At 31.9% G+C, this 20,066-nt stretch overlaps 2 protein-coding genes and 1 non-coding gene across 4 annotated transcripts; all 3 read left to right on the top strand.

The window, feature by feature from the left end:
• The first annotated feature begins 14 nt into the window (after positions 1 to 14).
• Positions 15 to 6,750, top strand: LOC110613846 (WD repeat-containing protein 43). Of its 2 annotated transcripts, XM_021755202.2 has the most exons (12): positions 18 to 232; positions 723 to 824; positions 939 to 1,054; positions 1,266 to 1,420; positions 1,518 to 1,612; positions 1,698 to 2,232; positions 2,999 to 3,091; positions 4,536 to 4,774; positions 5,324 to 5,406; positions 5,633 to 5,744; positions 6,060 to 6,134; positions 6,229 to 6,750. In XM_021755202.2, the coding sequence occupies exons 1-12, from the start codon at positions 143 to 145 to the stop codon at positions 6,418 to 6,420; spliced, it is 1,887 nt and encodes a 628-aa protein (XP_021610894.1). In that variant the 5' UTR covers positions 18 to 142; the 3' UTR covers positions 6,421 to 6,750. The 2 variants fall into 2 exon arrangements, with proteins under 2 accessions (XP_043812160.1, XP_021610894.1); XM_043956225.1 differs by lacking the exon at positions 5,633 to 5,744 and having other exon boundaries at positions 15 to 232; positions 6,229 to 6,371.
• Positions 6,751 to 7,130: 380 nt separating this feature from the next.
• Positions 7,131 to 7,203, top strand: TRNAF-GAA. Its single transcript has one exon. It is a non-coding gene; the product is annotated as a tRNA-Phe (tRNA).
• Positions 7,204 to 9,187: 1,984 nt separating this feature from the next.
• On the top strand, positions 9,188 to 16,741 carry LOC110613862 (lys-63-specific deubiquitinase BRCC36). Its single transcript, XM_021755227.2, has 11 exons — positions 9,188 to 9,437; positions 11,480 to 11,605; positions 12,016 to 12,103; positions 12,846 to 12,931; positions 13,021 to 13,236; positions 14,484 to 14,668; positions 14,883 to 15,041; positions 15,143 to 15,223; positions 15,326 to 15,380; positions 15,909 to 16,147; positions 16,327 to 16,741. Exons 1-10 carry the CDS (start codon positions 9,327 to 9,329, stop codon positions 16,113 to 16,115), a joined length of 1,314 nt encoding a protein of 437 aa, XP_021610919.1. The 5' UTR covers positions 9,188 to 9,326; the 3' UTR covers positions 16,116 to 16,147; positions 16,327 to 16,741.
• The last annotated feature ends 3,325 nt before the right edge of the window (positions 16,742 to 20,066 follow it).

Raw genomic sequence — 20,066 nt, 5'->3', positions numbered from 1 at the left:
TATAAGAATTTGCTGAAACGACTCGTTTTGTCTGAGGCGCTTTTACGAAATTTGCGTTAAACCCAAAACCCTAACTACAACTTTCTTCCTCGCTCCCTCCTCTCTCTCTTCCTCCCTCTTCAGGAAGTGAAAATTTTCATCCATGACGAAAGAGAAATTAAAGTCTGTAATCACATCTTTCACTCCTGAGGGTGACTTTCTCGCCGTTTTATCTCCAAATGGAACTGTCAAAGTAAGTGCTCTCTCCTATTGCTCATAATTTACATTTGATCCTTTTGATATTGCTTAGTTGACAGCCTTTCTCTGATTCTTTCGGTTTTGTTTCTTGGTTGTTTCTTTGACAATGAGTGAATTGGTTCTGGGTTGTATAGGCATGGATTGGTTAATAATACCTGTGTCGTTTTCAGGAAGTGAATTGTGAGCTGATTTCTGCCTGGAAACAACATACTTGCTTTGCGAATTTGAGCTATCTATTGTCCTATAACTTTTAGAAAGTAGTTGGCACGGTAAATTGGTAACTATAACCTCGATATGTTCTACATGCTGTGGCCTTTATTTACTGCTTCCTGCCAAGGAAATGGTTATCCTATAACCAACCATAATCCTAAAGATTGTTTGCTGCTTCCTGCCTAGGAAATGTTTTCCCACCCTGCTACTCTTTTGCCATTATAAATGGGTGCATGTGTTCTTTCTTGAACTTAAAATTTTCTTCTATTCTGCAGATCTGGAATACTGGCAATGGAAGTTTATTAGCAGAGTGGAAGCACTCAGATGACAACCCTGTTAATTATTCATGTATGGCCTGCAGTTTTGTTGGAAAGAAGGTACAAAATCTCAACATAAGCTTTTTCTTTGTTGTTTCGTTAATTCTCTCAATTTTTGCTTCTTGAAACTTTTCAAATAGATTTATATTTTTCTATTACTTTTAAAACTCTTAGCGTAAAAAAGGACGTGGGTCTTTCTTATTGGCTCTTGGCACAAGTGATGGAGATATCTCGGCCATTGATGCTTTCACCAATGACACAAAGTGGAAATCTAGCGGATGTCATCCAGGGTACAATTTACAAGTTTATAAGAATTTTGTGTTTTCTCTCTTTTTGGTTGATATTATCTGTGGAGAACTTTGCAAGCAAGTGAATTACTATATTCACAGTAAGCTAATTAAGTTGATATTATTTTCATTGAACAACCAATCATCGGCTAGGACATTGATGACTTGGATAAAATGTAAGATCACTGATAAAATGCACTTTTTCTTCATGCAGTGGAGTCATTGGTCTTGCTTTTTCCAATAAAGGCCGTACCCTGCATAGCATTGGAACTAATGGAATGTCATCTAAGATGAAATCAGAATCTGGAGAGCTGATAATGGAATTCAAAGCATCCAAAAAGCCCATTGCTGCTTTGTCTTTTTCTATTGGTAAAGTCATTAACATTGTTCTAGTGTTAACGAGTTTTTCCGGTTGGACACAATCTCTTTCGCATCTCATATTATTTATTGTTTTTTGATGTGCTAGACAAGCAAATTTTAGCGGTAGCTAGCAGTAAGAGTAAGGCACGAGTTCTGAGCCTCGAGAATGGAAAAGAGCTTCTAAAGTTTCCTGATGACTTGGTGATTGAAAATTTATCCATTAGTTGATGAGTATCCACCACATATACTAAATAGAATTATTGAACTTCATTCTTTGTTGTTGCAGGGTCCAGAGCTGTATATTTCTATAGCTAATAATGCAAAGAGTATTATTACATCCGATTTTAGGGAGAAAAATCTTCAGATATGGAGATGTGATTTGAGTTCCAAAAGTGTAAGTAGTGGTCCTGTTCTTCCTATGCGACATACTCCATTAGCCTTTGAATGCAAGAGTACTGGTGAAGAAAAAGAAGATGGTTTGGTTGTCTTAGCTGTATCAGAGTCGGGTGTATGCTATGTTTGGAATTTGAATACCATCTCAGAAGATGAGGTTAATCCCACAAAAATCACAGTAAAGGGTAACAATACTGAAACAGAGAAGTTGAAGGGTGAAAGTGCCAAGAAGAGTCGCACTTCAATTTTTGCTGCCAAATTACATGATCTAGAGGATGACAAACAGATGACAGCAGTTATTGCTTATGGTTCAATTGATTCTCCACAGTTTAGCATAGTCAACATTATTAACTCTGGGGAGAACATTGTTGTCAATGCTGTAGGTGAGACTGAAACTGCTAGAGAAAATGGGATTCTCCCTAGGAAAGGTAGGTCAAAGTTTATCAGTCTTCCTTTCTTGGAGTATGCTGAAAGATCAATAAATAAGATTTGTCTCACTGCAGTGTTACAGTGTATTTATTTATTTATTTTTATTGACAATATCTCAGTATTTTTACTTCTTGCACTCCTAGTCAATTCCTTTATTTTCCCCTTACACATCTTCTTGGTTTTTTCTTTTTTGTCCCATCAATTATCTTTTAGGAGTTTAGGGGTTTTATTGTTTATAGAATTACTATCTTCATGTGATAAAAGGAATTCACTCTGAAAAATTTGGCAACTTCTAATCACATGGGAAGGAAAGGTGTTGCATTATAAACTCACTTTTTGGAGTCAAGTTTTATTCTTCCTAAAGTTTTGTACTGTCATTCCATGTACTAAACAAGGAATTCCTCTGGTGGTTGATCTTTTAGGCCTGCGAGATTTTATAACATTATATACAGGAAAATGTGTGTATAAAATGATAGAAAAGGGAGAAGGTTGGACTGCTCCTTGAGGGTTTTTGTTGGTTGAACTTTATTAGAATGATTATAACTAAATATTAACTGCATTTACAACTTGTGATGCAATATTTGCTATGGTGAAAATTGGGCATATTGCCTTCGCATGTTAGATGATCAGTGTTCCTTTTCCTTATTATCAATGATGAAAAATCAAAGTTCTTTCTTTATCTCTATAAATAATTATCTTAGATAAAAATTTTGAATTTTGCTTTTTTAGTTTTGTATTATGACAAGAGAAATTTTCTTTTCACAGAGGTCCATGATTTGGAATCAGAAGCTGCCTCATCCCAAAATAAAAAGACAAAGAAGAAACGGGCTGCATCTGATATTGAAGATGTTGATACTGGTATGGGTTGTTAAATAGTCGCTTAAACTTAATTCTACAGTTTATCAAAAAATCTTAACCCCTTGTTTGGAATCAAAGATTTCACAAGAATTTAATTCAATTCATTTATTTTCTATCAAATTTCATATTTGGAATACATAATTTCTATTTTTAAAGAAAATGAAATTATGCATAATTTTTTTGTAAGAATTCATTTGAATTATTTTCTTGCGGAGTGAATTATGCCAAACGGAGGGTAAATAATTTCATCAGATTTATGTTGAGACTGCCAGCATTTTTTGAAATGTTTAACTTATAATAGTTCCTGTTTTTTTTTTGTCAATCAATTGCTATTCAGTGAAATGAATTCCTGTTGTTTCCTTACTTCTTTTGTGGCTTAAATGCTTGCATGCCTGTATGTGTTTAGCATATACCATAGTAACCCAAAAATTTTAGGACTTAATTGCACAATTTACCATTTTTTCAATTGTCCTAGTTCTCTTCTCAATTAACTTAATAGCAGGATCTAAGCATTTATCCTCTTCCAATATATCCGATTGATTGCTGGGCATTATTGTTTATACTCTCATCCCATTTTACTTTGTGATGAATATTAATATTTTTACAGTGTTATAGTTAACTTCTTCATTTCTTTTAAGTTCTCTTATCTCCAATTTTTCTGAAGGAAGAAAAGGCTATGTTTGTACAGCTGAGAAACGTAATTATACAAATAATGAACTATTGGTTTTCTTACTCTCCTACTATGATAAAAACTTGCATCTTCATTTAACTGAGAACTTATTGTTTGTGATTTTAGCTCTTGCTTTTAGGAAATCTTTGGTAAGACCGTTTCCTTGAGATAGCTTGGTTTGATTCTGGTATGTTAAAGTAAATTGGAAAGCCAATAATCTAATGTTCCCTCTCCCATAAAGATATGCTTATTTGTTTTTTCACATGGATTAAGAAAATATAGTTAATATAGTTAAAACAATGAATTTTATAATGTCTTTCCTAATATACCTTCACTCATATTACTTTATTAATAAAAATTCTTGAACTATTAAATTTTACTTTTCAATGCATTATATTAGGAAGCTAACAAGTAGTAACGTATCAGAAAGGAAAGTGACCTATAATTCAGGATGGATGAAAAAGAAAAATAAGTTTATCTTTGTGGATGGAGGGAGTATATTAAAGAAAGAAAAATTTTGCAGTATGCTGTCCTTGAGTTTGTCTACCCATCCAAAACTATGTAATCATCATCTGTTGTGCTGCTTCAATTTGGTTTGGGGATGATGATATATAAGTTTATGGTATTCCAATTTACCTACTGTGGTGGTTATTCTATTTTATGATATGCCGGTTCAGCTTACATGTTATAGTTACTTGGGTGGAGAAGTAAATGTTGGAATGGAAGGAATGTTTAAACAAGATTGTGCATTTTCTGTGATGGTGTTTGATGCAGTTAATGGTGAGGCTATGGATGGAGTCCTCGTGGAAGATGATAATGAGCCAACCATGGGTGAGAAACTTGCAATTTTGAATTTACAAGATATTGATAAAACCAAGAGCCCTGAGAAACAGGAATCACCTCCTTTGGCGAAGCCACCAAGTGCAGACTCGGTCAATGTTGTTCTCAAGCAAGCATTACATGCTGAAGATCGTGCTCTTCTGCTGGATTGCTTGTACAACCAAGATGAGAAGGTTGGTCTTTCTCTCTCTCTCTCTGTTAAGGATGAAGTTTGTCATGAAAAAGCTTTTCTGCACATGTTACCTAGGTGTGTGATCAGGGCAATTTAATGCACTACTTGAATTTGATTAAAACTCGGGGAATCAAACTCCATTTGCATCATTAAAATGTCATGTCAAGGCTTTAATCAGTTTTAGAAAAAGCTTGAATTCAGTGAGCTGGGTTTTGAACTTCATTTGAAATCTTGATTTTACATATTTAGGATAAAGCAAAAAAAAAAAAAAAAATTATAAGTTGCCATTTACAAACTTAGATATAGATGTAAAGGTAAATCAGAAATTTAGTAGTCAATTGGACTGATGGGCTACTTGAGTCAAAGTGTTAATCAAACTTTTGACTCATTACTGGAGCTACTCAATTTTAAACTCAACTGATCAGTTGAAGTCTTTTTGAATTTCAACATTTTGCAAGTCAAACTAGTTTTACATTACCTTTCTGAGTTTCTAGTCAAGGTGATTTATCCTAGCAATGGTTATTTGACATGAAAATTTCCTGCTTTACAGGTTATTGCAAATTCAATCTCCCAGCTTAATCCATCTGATGTCCTCAAGCTTTTGCACTCTCTTCTAACCATAATTGATTCGAGGTAATCAACCAATGTTTTATTGTGAGTATTACTGATATCTGCTGAATCTGGCTGTTATTATGAAGATTATGCATTTTTGTCTTTTTCTTTCTGTAGGAAGGTGTATTTCAAGTGAACTATATGTTTATTTAACAAAAGTAAATAAGAAATGTGAGGTAGCAAAGGAATCAGTTTGATTTGAAAACTGAGTGCATCTTGGGTCTTAAATGTTGCCTGTATATTGCAGGGGAGCAATCTTGGTGTGTACCCTTCCATGGCTTAGAAGTTTACTTCTTCAACATGCAAGTGGAATTATGTCCCACGATTCTTCTTTGCATGCCTTGAACTCCTTATATCAGGTTAGAAATGTGGAATTTACCTGAAAGATTACGTGTGATGGTATCTAACCCTTTTCTTTTGAGCTATATGATGCTGAATGCACATCATATGTTTATGGTGTTTAATGTCTCAGTGAATATGTGGACTCCAAAAATCAAATTATTTATGTTTAATACAGTAGATAATCTATCTGACTTGTACTTGTGCTAGAAATTATGCTTAAGCAATTAGACCCCTCTTTTCTTTAAACAGAAATTAAATTTTTACTATATCATTCCTTTTATGCTTTTATGCTGTGTTCTTATTATAACTTGGTGCTTGTCATTATATTACAGCTCATTGAGTCCAGAAGCTCAACTTTCCGATCAGCTCTTCAACTGTCAAGTTGCTTAGACTTCCTCTATGCAGGGGTGGGTTTTGCGCTTATTTGGCTTTTAATGGAGTGGTGCAATTTATACTTTCCAATGTGATTCTTTATTTCTTTGTTTTTCTTTGTAAAAACAGGTGGTTGATGATACATCTGAAGAAAATGAAACCGTAATTCCAGTAATTTACGAGGACAAGGATGAAAGTGATGAACAAGAATCTGATGAGGCCATGGAAACTGATCAAGATAGCGAAGAAGAAGAAGATGAAGAAGAATTTGGTGGACTTAGTGATCTTGAAGGAGGTGATAACATCGACATGAGTGAATAACGTTACGCAAGGCAATTTTCGTCTTGATCGCTGAGAACAATGGGTAGAATAGATTTGGAATTTGAGGTCCTGGGAACGTTCTGCTTTGAGTCAGGGGGACAAGAGTATTGTTTGATTCTCTTGTTGCAGAAGATGGATTCACTGGAGCACATAGGGAACGTTATGGGTAAGCAGAGTAATGATTGAGTTTCAAAGACATGCCTTTTGTTTTCAAAGAGAAGCATGCAAGAGGCATGTACTTATCCATTTGTCAAACTTTTTACCATCCTTTGTAAGACAGAACACTGGATTTTGGTCATTATTAATACACAAAGAATCCCCATTAATTTATATTACTTTTCTTCTAACCCCATAAATTTATACTGCTTTTCTTCTCTCCAGTTATGCACATCATTTTGATTAATAAGGCGTTGTCTTTCTTATAAGATAGGGCGTATCCTCCAGATTTATTGGAATCAATTGCTGTCCATCTTGATTCTCCCCAATGCTCCATGAAAATTTATCCTTCCTAAGGTGCAAACTTATGAATATCTGACACTATGATTTTTAAGGACAAATTAATATTTAGTTTATGTGATATAGAAAATTTTGCTAATCAGTCTATTGATTTTAAAATATTTTAAAGTTTTGAAAAATCTATTAATTATTCTATTTTCTGGAGATTAATTGTTTTTTAGTTATAAGTATTTTAGCATATCCCTTGACAGTCAGCGGGGATAGCTCAGTTGGGAGAGCGTCAGACTGAAGATCTGAAGGTCGCGTGTTCGATCCACGCTCACCGCAATGTTTGTTTTTGTGTAGGGAAGCCTTTGAGGCTGATGGACAACTTTTGGATGTGCAATTTTACAATTTGCAGATAGGGGCCAAAGTTCTCTCAAATTTTTATTACATGAATTTGAGATTTGAGATTAGTTGATCGTGGAAATCCAAGCAATCCTCACAACCCAGCCATGGAAATCCAAGCAACTTATCTACTAGGATTTGAGATTTTGTTGATCATGAACACCATTTTCTATTATTATTATTATTTTTTTTTCATAATTTTATAAAATGGGCATTTTAATTGCTACCCTCATGTGGAGGTGATTAATTATTGTTTTGTTATTTTTTGAGGAACTTCTGATTATGGAATCTGTGTTTATAGTCCAATTTATTGGGAAGGAAATTATATAATTATTTTTTTATTGCTGGCTGATGTGTTATTTTGATGGGTTTTACTTAGTTTGATATTTTGATGTGTATTTATATACCAATCTACAGAGAAACGATGATTATTGATGTGGGGAAATAAACATAAAAGAAAAAGAACAAATTCATAGAACGAGAAACAGCAGTAGCATTCAATAGGATGTTGTGTTAAATATATGACACATTGCTTAAAATGTATCTTGCATGGTTATTATATACGATGAAATCACGTGATAAAATTTTAATAAATTATAATTTTTAATCACTTAAATTTCATTTATAAAAGAAATTTAATCAATATAATAATCAGTACTCGTAATAATAAAAATTTCACTCCTTGTGTTTGATTAAATCTTTCATAATATTTGTTATTATTAAAAAATATTATATATTAGATTATATAATTATAAAATTTTTTATTTATTAACCAATACTAATCGAAAATTTTAAAAAATCTTTGACTAATTTTATTTTATTATAGTATAAAAATAAAATATATATAAAATCTAAAATATATATTTTTACACACTCTTTTTTAAATTTAATTACTCGATTCACAATATTTTTTTAATAATTTATAGATTTAAACATCAGAATAATTGAATGCAGAGCCGATCTCTTGAGTTATATGTCATTTTCATTTATTTTTTTCAATCGCATCAAATCTTACCTAATAAATTGAATTATCCAAATCCTAATCAGTTAAAATGTCCCTTTTTTTTGTTATTTTCTTTTTGAAACTAGCGACTAAATACAAATATGAAAATGATTAAAAAACAGAGGACATTTATATTAATTTATTATTATAATAAAATAAATAAATTTTAAATAATAAAAATAAATCTTTTCGATTAATCAATTATAATTTAATAACTAAATTTAATTGAATTTAAAAAAGTCAACAATAAATTATTCCAAAATATTTGTTGTTTAATAAATTATTTATTTAAAAAAACAAAAAAACAAAAAATATAATAAAGAAAAATATTTATTTAAAAAATAAAATAAAAATATCTTGTCCTCTAAAATGGAGGAGAAAATGCTTATATAAAGTCGTTAGCCTCTCTATACAATAAAAATACAAAAATAATTCATAAATTTTATAAAAATATGTTTAGCTATAAATAATTGTATAAATGCATCACTTCATCTTCCACTTGAAAATGAGATATTTTCACTACTAATTTTTAATTTTACCTTTATATTTATTATTGTGTTTGATTTAGTATAATTATTCTACTAATAAAATTAAATCTTTAATATTAAATTATTTCTCATAAAAAAATATAAAATTTATTTATAATTTTATTAAATATTAGAGATTATAACACTCATAAATTTAGACCGATAATAAATAAATCTAAATAAATATATAAAATTTCAGATTTCGATTCCAATTCAAAACAAAATATTAGGTACTATACAATTACTTTATTTTTAATTTAATTGTAAACAAAATATTTATTTTGTAAAAAAAAAATCACGGTGCCCCTCTCTTGTCCTATCCGCAAGATCGAAAGGACAAGATTGAATAATAGCACGACATCAAACTACAATCAACTGCACCCTATTAATTCTGGAAAGACACCCTTTGAGTTGAGATCCATCGCTGAGGAGCTGAGGGGGTCAGGACTCTCTCGAAAACCCACGCAGACAAAACAGAAACCTCTAAGATCTCTTCGGAAATCTCAGACTTGTCGAACTTTCAGATATTCAATATGTCTCTAACCAGCGTTAAAATGTCTGAGGATGTCTGGTTAACGTGCCTCACACATGCATTGTCTACAGAGACTGAGGAGATTATGGGCCTTCTTCTTGGTGATATTGAGGTTTATTTATTTATTTTTTTAAATTCATTTTGAGTCATCAACTTTAATCTTTGCTCCTATTTTAATGAATTTGGAGATTTCGTTTTATAAATTTTTTATTTTTGCTATGTTTTTGGATAAATTGTTATTGCAATTGGAAGTAAAGTGGAAATCGTGCTGTTTTTCCCGGCTTATTTGGTTGTTAGTTCAAATGGGTAGGGCAAAATTTGATTACCTATTTTTTCCAATTCTGAAGCTTTTTTTTAGTTCTTTATTCATATGTGTGCCTATTCATATTTATGCTATGCTTCTTGTGGAAATGGAATTGAAATTGATTCGATTTTAGCTTGCTGGTTTAGTAGGTGGTTGAAATCCTGAATTCTGATAAACATTTGAAGCCCATTTTTCTACTCTAGCTTTTGGATTTCGTATCTCTTCTGTGTTACCATTTGATTTTGTGGTTTTGATTTGGAATTTCAGTTATTTTCTGATTTCATTTTAGACTTTTATTGAATAGGAATTTTGTGCTATATTACAGCAATTGATAAATGTGTACGTCCTACACTCCATAACCATTTGTTTAAAATGGGTCTTACAAATACTGGTTCTGTTCTCTTCTATTCAGAGTATTATTTGATTTGACTGACGACAATGTTGCTACGTTCACATTAAGCATTACACTTACAATTGTTAATTATGGAATTTTTTAGTATTTGTTGGGGAGCAATCTTATTTCTTTATTGGATATTCTTTTGAGAACTTTGCTATAATGCAATTGAACTTTTCCTTTTATGCATATGGTTTTGTTTATGAAATGATTTTTTTTCCAAATTGTTATTCAGTTGTGATTTTGATATAGATAACAGGATCCTGCTATCTCAAAAGGCTGTAAAACTCTAGATTTTTTTTTGGGCAGATAGAAAAGGAAAATTTCTAGGTTAACCTGTGTATTGTTTATTTCTTTTCCCTTCTTCTCTTTTCTCTATGAATTTTTGTGAATGCCTCAAATGGCTATGAGTTACTTGGCTTTGTACTCATTGCCTGGAAATTGGGACTTAATATGGAGTTCTAAAACTTAGCAAAAGTGATTACATATGTAAGACAAGATAAAGATAGCTCCAATTCTAAACAGATGGACAGCTATACCATTTTTCTGTTCTTCTCTATGATATGCCTTTTCAATTCAAGGAAGAAGCGTGATGACTTGGCTTACTTTTAGTCTATATTTGTTCTTTATTTTTTTTTTTTATAAAAAAAATTAAACTTCAATTCTATGAAATTGGTTATAACTAAAATTAAATTCCATTAGAGTAGGTGGAACTTCAAATGAATTCCACAATATTAGGACAGTGACACTGTTTGGTCTAAAATCTCCGTGACTTCAGTCTCTCTCTCCCTTGCACACAAACAACTTGGATTATATAGAATTCAATTGAATTTTGCATTTCAAGTTATATCATACATAACACAAAATGAATTCTAACTAGAACCCATTCTACATCTCTAGTTCATTTCAACCAAACAGTGTTACCGTTCATCCGTATTTTTCTTTAGGATTAGCTATTTACTGAGTTATCTGAGCTGTTGAAGTTTGCAGATCCAATTTTGTTTTGGGTAGCTGACATCTTGTTTTTCCAAAGATTGCGAAATTCCAATATGACTGATTGCGTATTGGTTTTGACTTTTGTCAAAAGAAATGTTCATACTGTGGCATCTTTTGTGTAAAAGGAGACGAGGATTACATACTGGATATTATATTTGTGTTGAGCAGTTTGCTGCACTACTTATTTCATCTGAATTCTGTCTCATTAAGCTGCTTGGTTCTAGAATTTAAGATTTAGGACGCGTGAAATTTTCTAATGAACAATGCATCTCCTAGTAGATTTAGCAAAAGAAAAGAATGAAGGTATGAAATTGATGTAGGTTATTGTATGGCTTACCTGAGTATTTTGCATTTTGGGAATTGTGTTTGTTCCTTGGTTCTTGTATATGAGATTTCACTTATTGGAGTGGAGAATTCTACTTCCATATTTGATGGTTCAGTCTTGTGTTGAAAATATCAGTACTCAAAAAATGGGAGTGTTACTGCACTAATCTGGGGAGCTTCACCTCAGTCAAGGTCTGATCGGCGAAAGGATCGTGTAGAGACAAATCCAGAACAGTTGGCTGCTGCATCAGCTCAGGCTGAGATATCCTTTTATTTTTTCCTTGTGTATTTTTGTACAGCCCTTTCTTCTAGGAATTGTTTTTGCATTTTATTTATTTTTTATATATATATTTTCAGGGTGGGTTGGTGGGTGGGTTTTGTTCTGTTTTGAATAACTTCATTTTTGGCCTAAACTCTTAAGTTTGCTATCCAAGGAGAATATTAGAGGTTTTTGACAAATGAAGCTCTGTTACATGAATTTCTTGTGAACTCAAGGATTTGTTTTTTTGTACTTTTTCTTTTTCTGAGAAGCCTCATACTTGGGCTTCTGGCTACGGAATGAAAATACAGAAAATAAAAATGTTTGCTTGACACATTGCTTGAATGGTGCAATTTGCATAGGCATATCTTAAAGAAGATGTCGGTTTTGTTGGTTGCTTAACTACATGACACAGAATGACCACATCAACAGGACGGACAACAAGGGTGATAGGGTGGTACCATTCACATCCTCATATTACAGTTTTACCCTCTCATGTAGGTAAGTTTTTGTAGTCCAAAAAGTTGTGTGAAAATTTTGATCAACATTTTAGGATATTTATGCTGGCCATCCCTCAATTTTGGAGTTTGTTATACTTCGATCTCTCATCTTCAATTTGTTATTACAAAATCACTCATGTTTAAAAACATTTGTAAAAATCCCTCAGGACATTTTTCATTCATTTCTCCTATAGAATTGACAATGTGGCAGTGTGTGAAATAAATAATAAAAATCAAGTGCCACATAAGATGTTTATAACATTATCTCTCTTTGCACGCCTCAAGAGAGAGATAGAAGTAGTGTATGATGAGAGAATGTTATTAATATTTTATCAACTACTTTTGATTTTCAATTTCTTATTTTTACAATGTTGCAGTGCCATGTATTAGTTCTATTGCACAAATGAACAGAATTTAATGTTATTAAATATGAGGATATTTTCTGTAACATTTTTAAAGATGAGGAATTTTGTGGTAACACATTGAAGATGAAAGACTAAAGTGTAATGACCTCCAGAAATTGAGGAATAACCAGTATAAATTACCCAACATTTTCTTGATGTTCTTGTGACCATGCTTTATTAATCTATGCACTTTCATCTTTTTTGATAAAGATAATTTATAGTGCATTTTAGTTTTTTTTTTCTTTTTCTTTAAAAATAAAATCTTTATGTTAGATTTGTTGTCCGTAATAATGGTTGCTAGAACTTTGAAGCATCTCCTGTCCCATCTTTTGTCTGTAGATGTACGGACTCAGGCTATGTATCAACTTCTAGATCCTGGGTTTATCGGGCTGATATTTTCATGTTTCAGTGAAGATGTAAATAAGGTTTGTATTAGATGAATTCTATTTACTGACTTGTGTCCTGATAATGGTCTCATCCTGGCCTATGTGGAACTTGCTCTGATTAATTTCAGGTTGGGAGAATCCAAGTCATTGCTTTCCAGTCATCAGATGGAAAGCAGAATAACATATCAAGACCTATTTCCATATCACCTGTGAATAGAAGTTACATAGATGTTGAGTCATCATTAAGCTCCTCAGAAAACACATCAGTGAGATCTGGTTCTGCAAGGGTAGAGAGCCCAGAACAAGACACTGGTGATTCAAAAACAACTGCAGGATCAAGTAAGGTATTGATCTCAGTTTATATTTGTTGTTGTGGTTTTCCTTAGTTTCTTTTGAATTCTCAATTTTTAGTTAGATGACCAAGGGGTTTACCTCTTTCTAGACACTCACATATTTGTGCCTCCACTGATCTCCATGTTTTGTTTCGTCACTTGATTCTGTCAGTGGACGTTTTTTGCAGTAAAATAAAAGTTTATGCCTAAATGAGATCTGGTAATTTGTAGGCCGCTGCTGTTACAGTTTTAGAATGGAATCACTTTCATGATAGGTACTCTTACTGTCATGCAGGAGCCCATCATCACTTTCCTTTCTCTATTCATTTGTACCTTAAGTTTAAATACAACCTATCACTCCTCTCCAAAAATAAGAGAAATGGCTGCCCTGTCTCTTATGCTGTTTAAGTTGCATTGGATTTCGCTAATGAATATTAACGCATATACTACTCTTTGGAAATATCGAGGATTGAGTCTAATCAGTTTGCTCAGATAATTACGGGTATAGTCATTGGGTTTGGCAAATTATACATACCACAACCAAAATATTTTGTGTGAGCGATTGCTGCAATTATATTAGACTCCTATTCAAATTAAGACCTATACACTATTTGCTTGTGTGTTTCACATAAATTAGAATGCTATTCAAATTATACTGCTGCAACCAAAATAACTGGGTTGCTACCAAATTAAGCTTATACAGACACTCCATTTGCTTGTGTGTTTCACATGAAATACAATGCTACAGGGAATGTTGATTACAGTGATAGTCTCTAATGTTTGTGTTGCCTTTTTATTACATTTTTGGTTCTTTAAAATAGGAGTTCAGCTTCTTCCAGTAAGCATCAGAAATTCCTTTACTGCTAGTTGGTAGGCCTGATTTTATTTATACAAAACTTCCAAAGAAAAGGCAAAAAAAAAATAAAATAAAGAAACAAATAAAGCAGAAATCTTAATTTGGAATGCACCGACTTAATAAGCTCTGATTAGTTTAGAGTATGTTGAGTTAGGCTATTGATGGTGACCTACTCGATATGATTCTGTCTGCCTGAACTAGAGTTTATATATTTTCCTTAAAGTAGCCCTCTTGGGATCTTGTACTGTCTTTTCAGATTATAGCTTTTTATCATTCACGCAAATTACATTGTCTTAACATTGTACTTTTAGGTCTGAGGATGATACAGCATTGTTTATTTTTTATATGCATGCTTATTTCTTAGGATGCTACCTTCTTTAATTGTTCCCTGAATGGTTGATAGGGTGGGGTAAAATCTTTGGAGTTGGGGGATTTCTTTGCAAATGCTGATGCAAACTATGTTGGGAAAGATAGAATTGGAGGCAACTACCACACTGGTAATTCAGACAACACAATGGTTGATATAGACCCCATGGACATGTCAGAAAGTATGCAAGAAGCCATGCACCGCTCAAATCTGGAAATGAGGTATATTAGTAATCGACTATGTTCTTGGTCACCAGGTTCCCTAAGTTTCTTTTTTCTGATTGCAGTTTATAATTTGCTATCATCCTATACTTTTCTTGTGGTAAACTATATATTATATGTTTTTGAGGATCTTATTCTTTATAGCAATCGTGATGTTATATATATGCTTGTAGTAGTGGTAATTATATTTGATGTCCTTTCTATTTGCCAACAGTGGTGCAGAATACATCAGAAAAGAAATTCCTCTTCATGTTTTGCCCACATGTTCTCTTCTTAAGCTAGATTCACCTCTAATGTCATTTACGGATTTGCAACGTGTATTGTATGAAGAGGAACGAGGAGCATATAACCAAGCTATCTTGCAAAATTTGAGGTTATCCTGAGATATTCTTTCACTTACCATTGACATTTGTTTCATTTTTATGGATATATTTTTCTTGTTTACTGACTTACAATTGCTATAATTTTATGTAGGGATGGGAAAGTGCATCCCCTTACCTTCATACATCACACAGCAACTTATCAAGCTTCCATGTGCAAATTGATCGAATATTGGTTAGAAACAGTGAACCCCTTCCAACTTTTTAATTCTTGCCTCTTTTCCTAACAGTTTATTTTTCAATCTATTCTTACTTGCCTCCTTTGAAACATGTGCAGTTTAAGTCCTGCTATAAAGGCACTCCAAGATCGCTTGAGAGAGAATGAAATTCGGGTATAGAATGAAAATTAATGTGTATTTGATAGGCAGTGATGGTGGCATGTGATTGGCATAGTCTATTTCCCCCCTTTGAAAGGGCAATAATATGGTGTGGAAGTCAATTATTTTGTTTGCAACTATGAGGGTGTAGGGTTGCCTTTTGAGGCCTTAAGAGCTGCTCCTTGCACAAAGATGCTGAATGTAGAGTTATTTCTGGAGTTTCAGTTCCTGGATCCTGCTTTTTGAATAGAATTGAGCATTGGCTTTAAATTTGTCATTACCTCAGACTTTAGATAAATATATGATATTCTGGCTTAAATTATGCATTCCTTCAAAATTTGGATAGTCGTGATATTTTGTGTAGCCACTTATACTTAATGTTGAAACTTTAACATGTTAGTACTTGTAAGTTGCCATGCTGCAATTGCATTTTGGCGAACTTTATTTACATTTGACCTGTTATTTCTAAGCCCCTAATAAAAGATGTACTATGACATGCATTTGTTGGTCGTCTATCTGATTGAGCTGTTTACTATGAAACAGTTAGCAATGATGGTTGATGAAGCCAAAATGTTGGAGACTGAAACTTTTAGAGGGAGTGAGCCATCTTCCAGATCTCCTCGCCATGGTTCATCTCATGGTCTCCGAGGAAGCTCATCATCCAGCCCAAGGGACTTGCATAGTTCATCTGAATCTCTTAGTGCGAGGACTGTTCCTAGTCCTGGTAGCCGAACCAGAGCAGGGTCATGATGGAACAACAATTTAAACCTCTTTTGCACTTTGTGAGTTTGTCTAGTTGTTGCAATTTTTGCCTAGAGTTTGGTATGGCTCTAAGACCATTCCAAATTCAGAGACTGAAGTATTTTGCATCTTAGCAACCTCAAACTGTAATGCTTCCCTGATACTTGTGCTTTTTGAGAATCTAATTGTTGCCTTCTGTCTTCATTTGGATCTTCTCTAGGTTCAAACTGTCTCAAGAGTCTGCCAGAGAAACTTTTGCAATTTGGTTGACTCTTGGTATACAAGGTTGGCTGAGTTAGTTGCAGTGTCGCATGAGTCCCTCAACATTCGTGTGCTCTTCTGAGAGGGAAATTTTTGGGAGGAGCTAGAGGATCTGCAATTGGCTCAAGTATGTAGGGTGTATATATTTCCTTCTCGGCTTAATAGTACTTGGCTTTGTTTCGTGGGCTTCTATATGGCATGGTATTCTATATTTGACTTTTTCGTCCTTGGTCAGTTCACAATGTTTTCCATATGGGGAATTCCGAATTCCCCCCCAGTTGTAGCCTACCTTGTATTCTTATTGAAGTGCTGTGCATCATTTATCAAGAAAAAGGAAATTGGATGTCACAGGATTGAGTTTTCAGTTGTTTCAAGACATTAATCTTCTATCATTCCATAGTGTTGGAAAAGTACCAAAGCAGGCATGCATGAACGAGGACTTGGATAAAAAACTGCTTGATTATAATGTGGTTTTGCTGAACTTCGATTGTTCTTCTGGAAGTATATGCAAGCAAATTGTCTCTGCACTGTTCATATATTGCAACATGCATGACTAGTAGGGGCTGTGTTCTCAAATTTTTGACATGACGGAACATAGAAAAAGGTATATATATATATATATATATATATATATATATCTGCCATCAATAGCAAAAAAAAAATTATTATTTAATTTTTATAGCATAATAAAATTCATTAGCTAGTCTTTTAATTTTAAAAAATATATTAAAATATATTTAATATTTTTAAAAAATTAAATAATAATTTTAACCGTCAAATATTAAAAAATTTAAAATGTTCTTAACAGGATAATTAATAAATATTTTTATAAAATTAAAAATTAATTAATGAATTTTAATATTATATTATTAAATAATAAAATAGATTAAAATCAATAGAATAATTAATTAATAGATTATTTAATATTTTAAAAATATTTTAATAAATTGAGTTATTAATTAATATTTTTTTTTCATATTTTAAAAATTAAATAGAAACTTTTTGAAATAAAATTACCATCACAATCACATTTGCTAAGGAGCAAACACAATAATTGGAGGGTAAATGGGAGCAAAGAAAAAAAGTGAAAGCAGTATTCTTTTTTTGTGTTTTTTTTTTCCACTTTGACAAAACACGCGCACACAATAGCACAAAGGAAAGCAAAGAGAGAAGATTAGTGGATGTGAAGTAAGAAAAAAAAAAGAGAGAGAGAGATATGAAGTTGGCCGTGGTGATGCATGGGTGTGATTCCCAAGGAGAGAATCGAATCAGCACCAATTGTCTTTGGTCTTCTTTACAGTTTGCCTCTTCTCTCCTTTACCCTTCTCCAAGAGAATGGAGGCCAGATCTATTCTTACGTCTTCTTGTTTCTATAAGTTGTTTTTGTGAGAGAGAAAGAGAGATATTAAAGGGTTTTAATTGGAATAGCAGCCGCAGAAAAGGAAAATTAAAGAAAAAGTTGGTCAAAATGAAACCTCGAAGACTTGTTATTCCATCATTTCCAGCTTCAGCTATCTTTATTGAAACTCACCCTTTGCCTTTGTCTTTCTTCTCTTTATTTTAATTTCTCCCTTTCTTTTTTCTTTCATATTTTAAGCATTCCATAATATCTTTTCTTAATTACTAGCTATAATTCCTGCATCCTTAATACACCGGCCAAAATTCCTGCTCATTACATCAACGATCATATTCAATAATCATATTATTAAATTCGACAGTCCTACAGTTCAATAATATTATCGAATAAAACGGATTTTTATCGCTATAAATTATGAAAAAGCTCATTTAATATATATATCTTTTGTTTCTTTCAAAAATAATAATTTAATGTAAAAACTCGACTCTTTTAATTTAATTTTTTTTTATTTTTTATTATTTTTTATCAATTTTTTACTGTTCATTAAGAAATATATGATAATTGAGGTATAAAAAAGGGTGTATTTGATAGAGTTAAAATGAAGCAAAAGCAAAATGCATTCTGTTATAGGAATGACAGGGAACTAAAGTGTGGAAAAAAAAGAGAATATTCAAAATTATGTAAAGTAACAAAAATTTTACCCATGCATTTGCTTTAATTCACTTTGCTGATTCTCAAAGTATATGCATAATTGACAGAGACACTTATGCCTGCTCCTCATGGAATAATGAAGATAAGCAGTGGGTGTGGGCCTGCCTTGACAATTCTTTGTCAGAATTATTCATTACATATACCAACTATTTCTCATATGTGTTTCACTTACCATGCCTAAATGTCCATTAATAAAATTTCGCTTATCACAAGAAAAAAAAAAAAAAACTCATAAGTTTCTGCCTTTTCCTCCAGTTTTTTTTTCAAATTTTTATTAAAGCATAAAAAAAATCTCCCCTAATTTCACTTAAATTTTAAGACCTGTAATTTAATTTATATTAAAATAATATCTTTTAATATTACCGTTACTAAATAATGAAAATTTCTTGACGTCATTAGAAAATGTTTATATGAAAATTAGTAAAATATAATGATTAATTAATATTTTTAAGGAAAAAAATTATGTAATTATTTTTATTTTCATTTCAGGACATGTGATTCAATTTCTTTTTATATTTCATAATTTTTATATTAGTATTTCTTTACATTGTCCGAAAATTATTGCTATTTGATAAAAGTATAATATTATGAAATATTATTTTGACATAAATTAAACTATATACCTGAAATAAAAAACCAATAAAATTATAAGATTTTTTTTATATATTTTTTCTTTAATTTATCTAAGACAATAACTACACATAGGTATTTTATATACTTAAATCATAGTCTTAAGTCAAAAGTAACGATTCTAAAATATAGTTGTCTATCTATTTTTTACAATATATAAAAATTTACTGCTTAAATTATAAACTTGTTAGATATAAAACAAGTTATTTAAAATTACTAAAATACGTTATTACATTGTAAGATGTATAAATTTTATTTATAATAATTTGAAATTACTATCAACTAACAGTAATAATTTTATAAGATTGCTAGTTGTTGTATTTCATGATGAGTTGAAGGGGGCTTTGCATGGTAGCTTGGCAGTGATATGAGGGTCCCAGATTATATGGTCAAAGGAGCTTTGTTTCTGGCTACTGGCTAGGGCTTGTGGGTTGAGTTGAGTTGATAGATCTAGTGAGTGAGTGGTGTTTTGTGGTTGTAGGCTGACAATATCTCCTGTTTGCTTTACGTTGTGGGTTCCTCTTTTGTTTTGATTTTCTTGGATTGAATGCGACCATCTAAAGCTCAGCTTTGCACCTTATATTCTACTTGTTTCTTCAGTTTTGACTGCCAACTCTCTCTCTTCCTGCATGTGCGTCGAATTTCATGATTTGACATTATTTCTAATTTTTTAATAATTTCTAATTTTTCATTACAAACATATACTTTTGCAGTCTTTTTTCAATGTCACATGAAAATGGAATTTATAATTATTATGTAATTTAAATTAATTATACATAAATCTCAATAAGTATTTAATATAATAATTTTAAATTTTATTTTTATACGAGGTCGAATTTATTTTAGACTTATTATTTATGAGTGCACTTGAAGGCATGGTAATTCATATTATACTTGAAAAATTAATATGATTATATATTCTCTTAAGGAAAACAAAAGCTGATTTAGCTTAAAGCATGCTGGTAAAACCTGAATAGTTCTTTAATTTTCCTTTGGTACTC

Source organism: Manihot esculenta, chromosome 4 (assembly GCF_001659605.2).
Source record: "Manihot esculenta cultivar AM560-2 chromosome 4, M.esculenta_v8, whole genome shotgun sequence".
In the NCBI taxonomy this organism is placed as follows: domain Eukaryota; kingdom Viridiplantae; phylum Streptophyta; class Magnoliopsida; order Malpighiales; family Euphorbiaceae; genus Manihot; species Manihot esculenta.
Note: the sequence above shows the minus strand (reverse complement) of the source record. Positions and strands in the feature narration are given on the sequence as shown.

Excerpts from the sequence above, each read along its gene's own strand:
- LOC110613846 (XM_021755202.2), top strand. The coding sequence starts at position 143 with ATGACGAAAGAGAAATTAAAGTCTGTAATCACATCTTTCACTCCTGAG. Across the intron at positions 5,745-6,059 it reads CCTTGAACTCCTTATATCAG|CTCATTGAGTCCAGAAGCTC; the intron begins GTTAGAAATGTG and ends ATTATATTACAG. Across the intron at positions 6,135-6,228 it reads TAGACTTCCTCTATGCAGGG|GTGGTTGATGATACATCTGA; the intron begins GTGGGTTTTGCG and ends TTGTAAAAACAG.
- LOC110613862 (XM_021755227.2), top strand. The coding sequence starts at position 9,327 with ATGTCTCTAACCAGCGTTAAAATGTCTGAGGATGTCTGGTTAACGTGC. Across the intron at positions 12,104-12,845 it reads AGTTTTACCCTCTCATGTAG|ATGTACGGACTCAGGCTATG; the intron begins GTAAGTTTTTGT and ends TTTTGTCTGTAG. Across the intron at positions 14,669-14,882 it reads CGCTCAAATCTGGAAATGAG|TGGTGCAGAATACATCAGAA; the intron begins GTATATTAGTAA and ends ATTTGCCAACAG.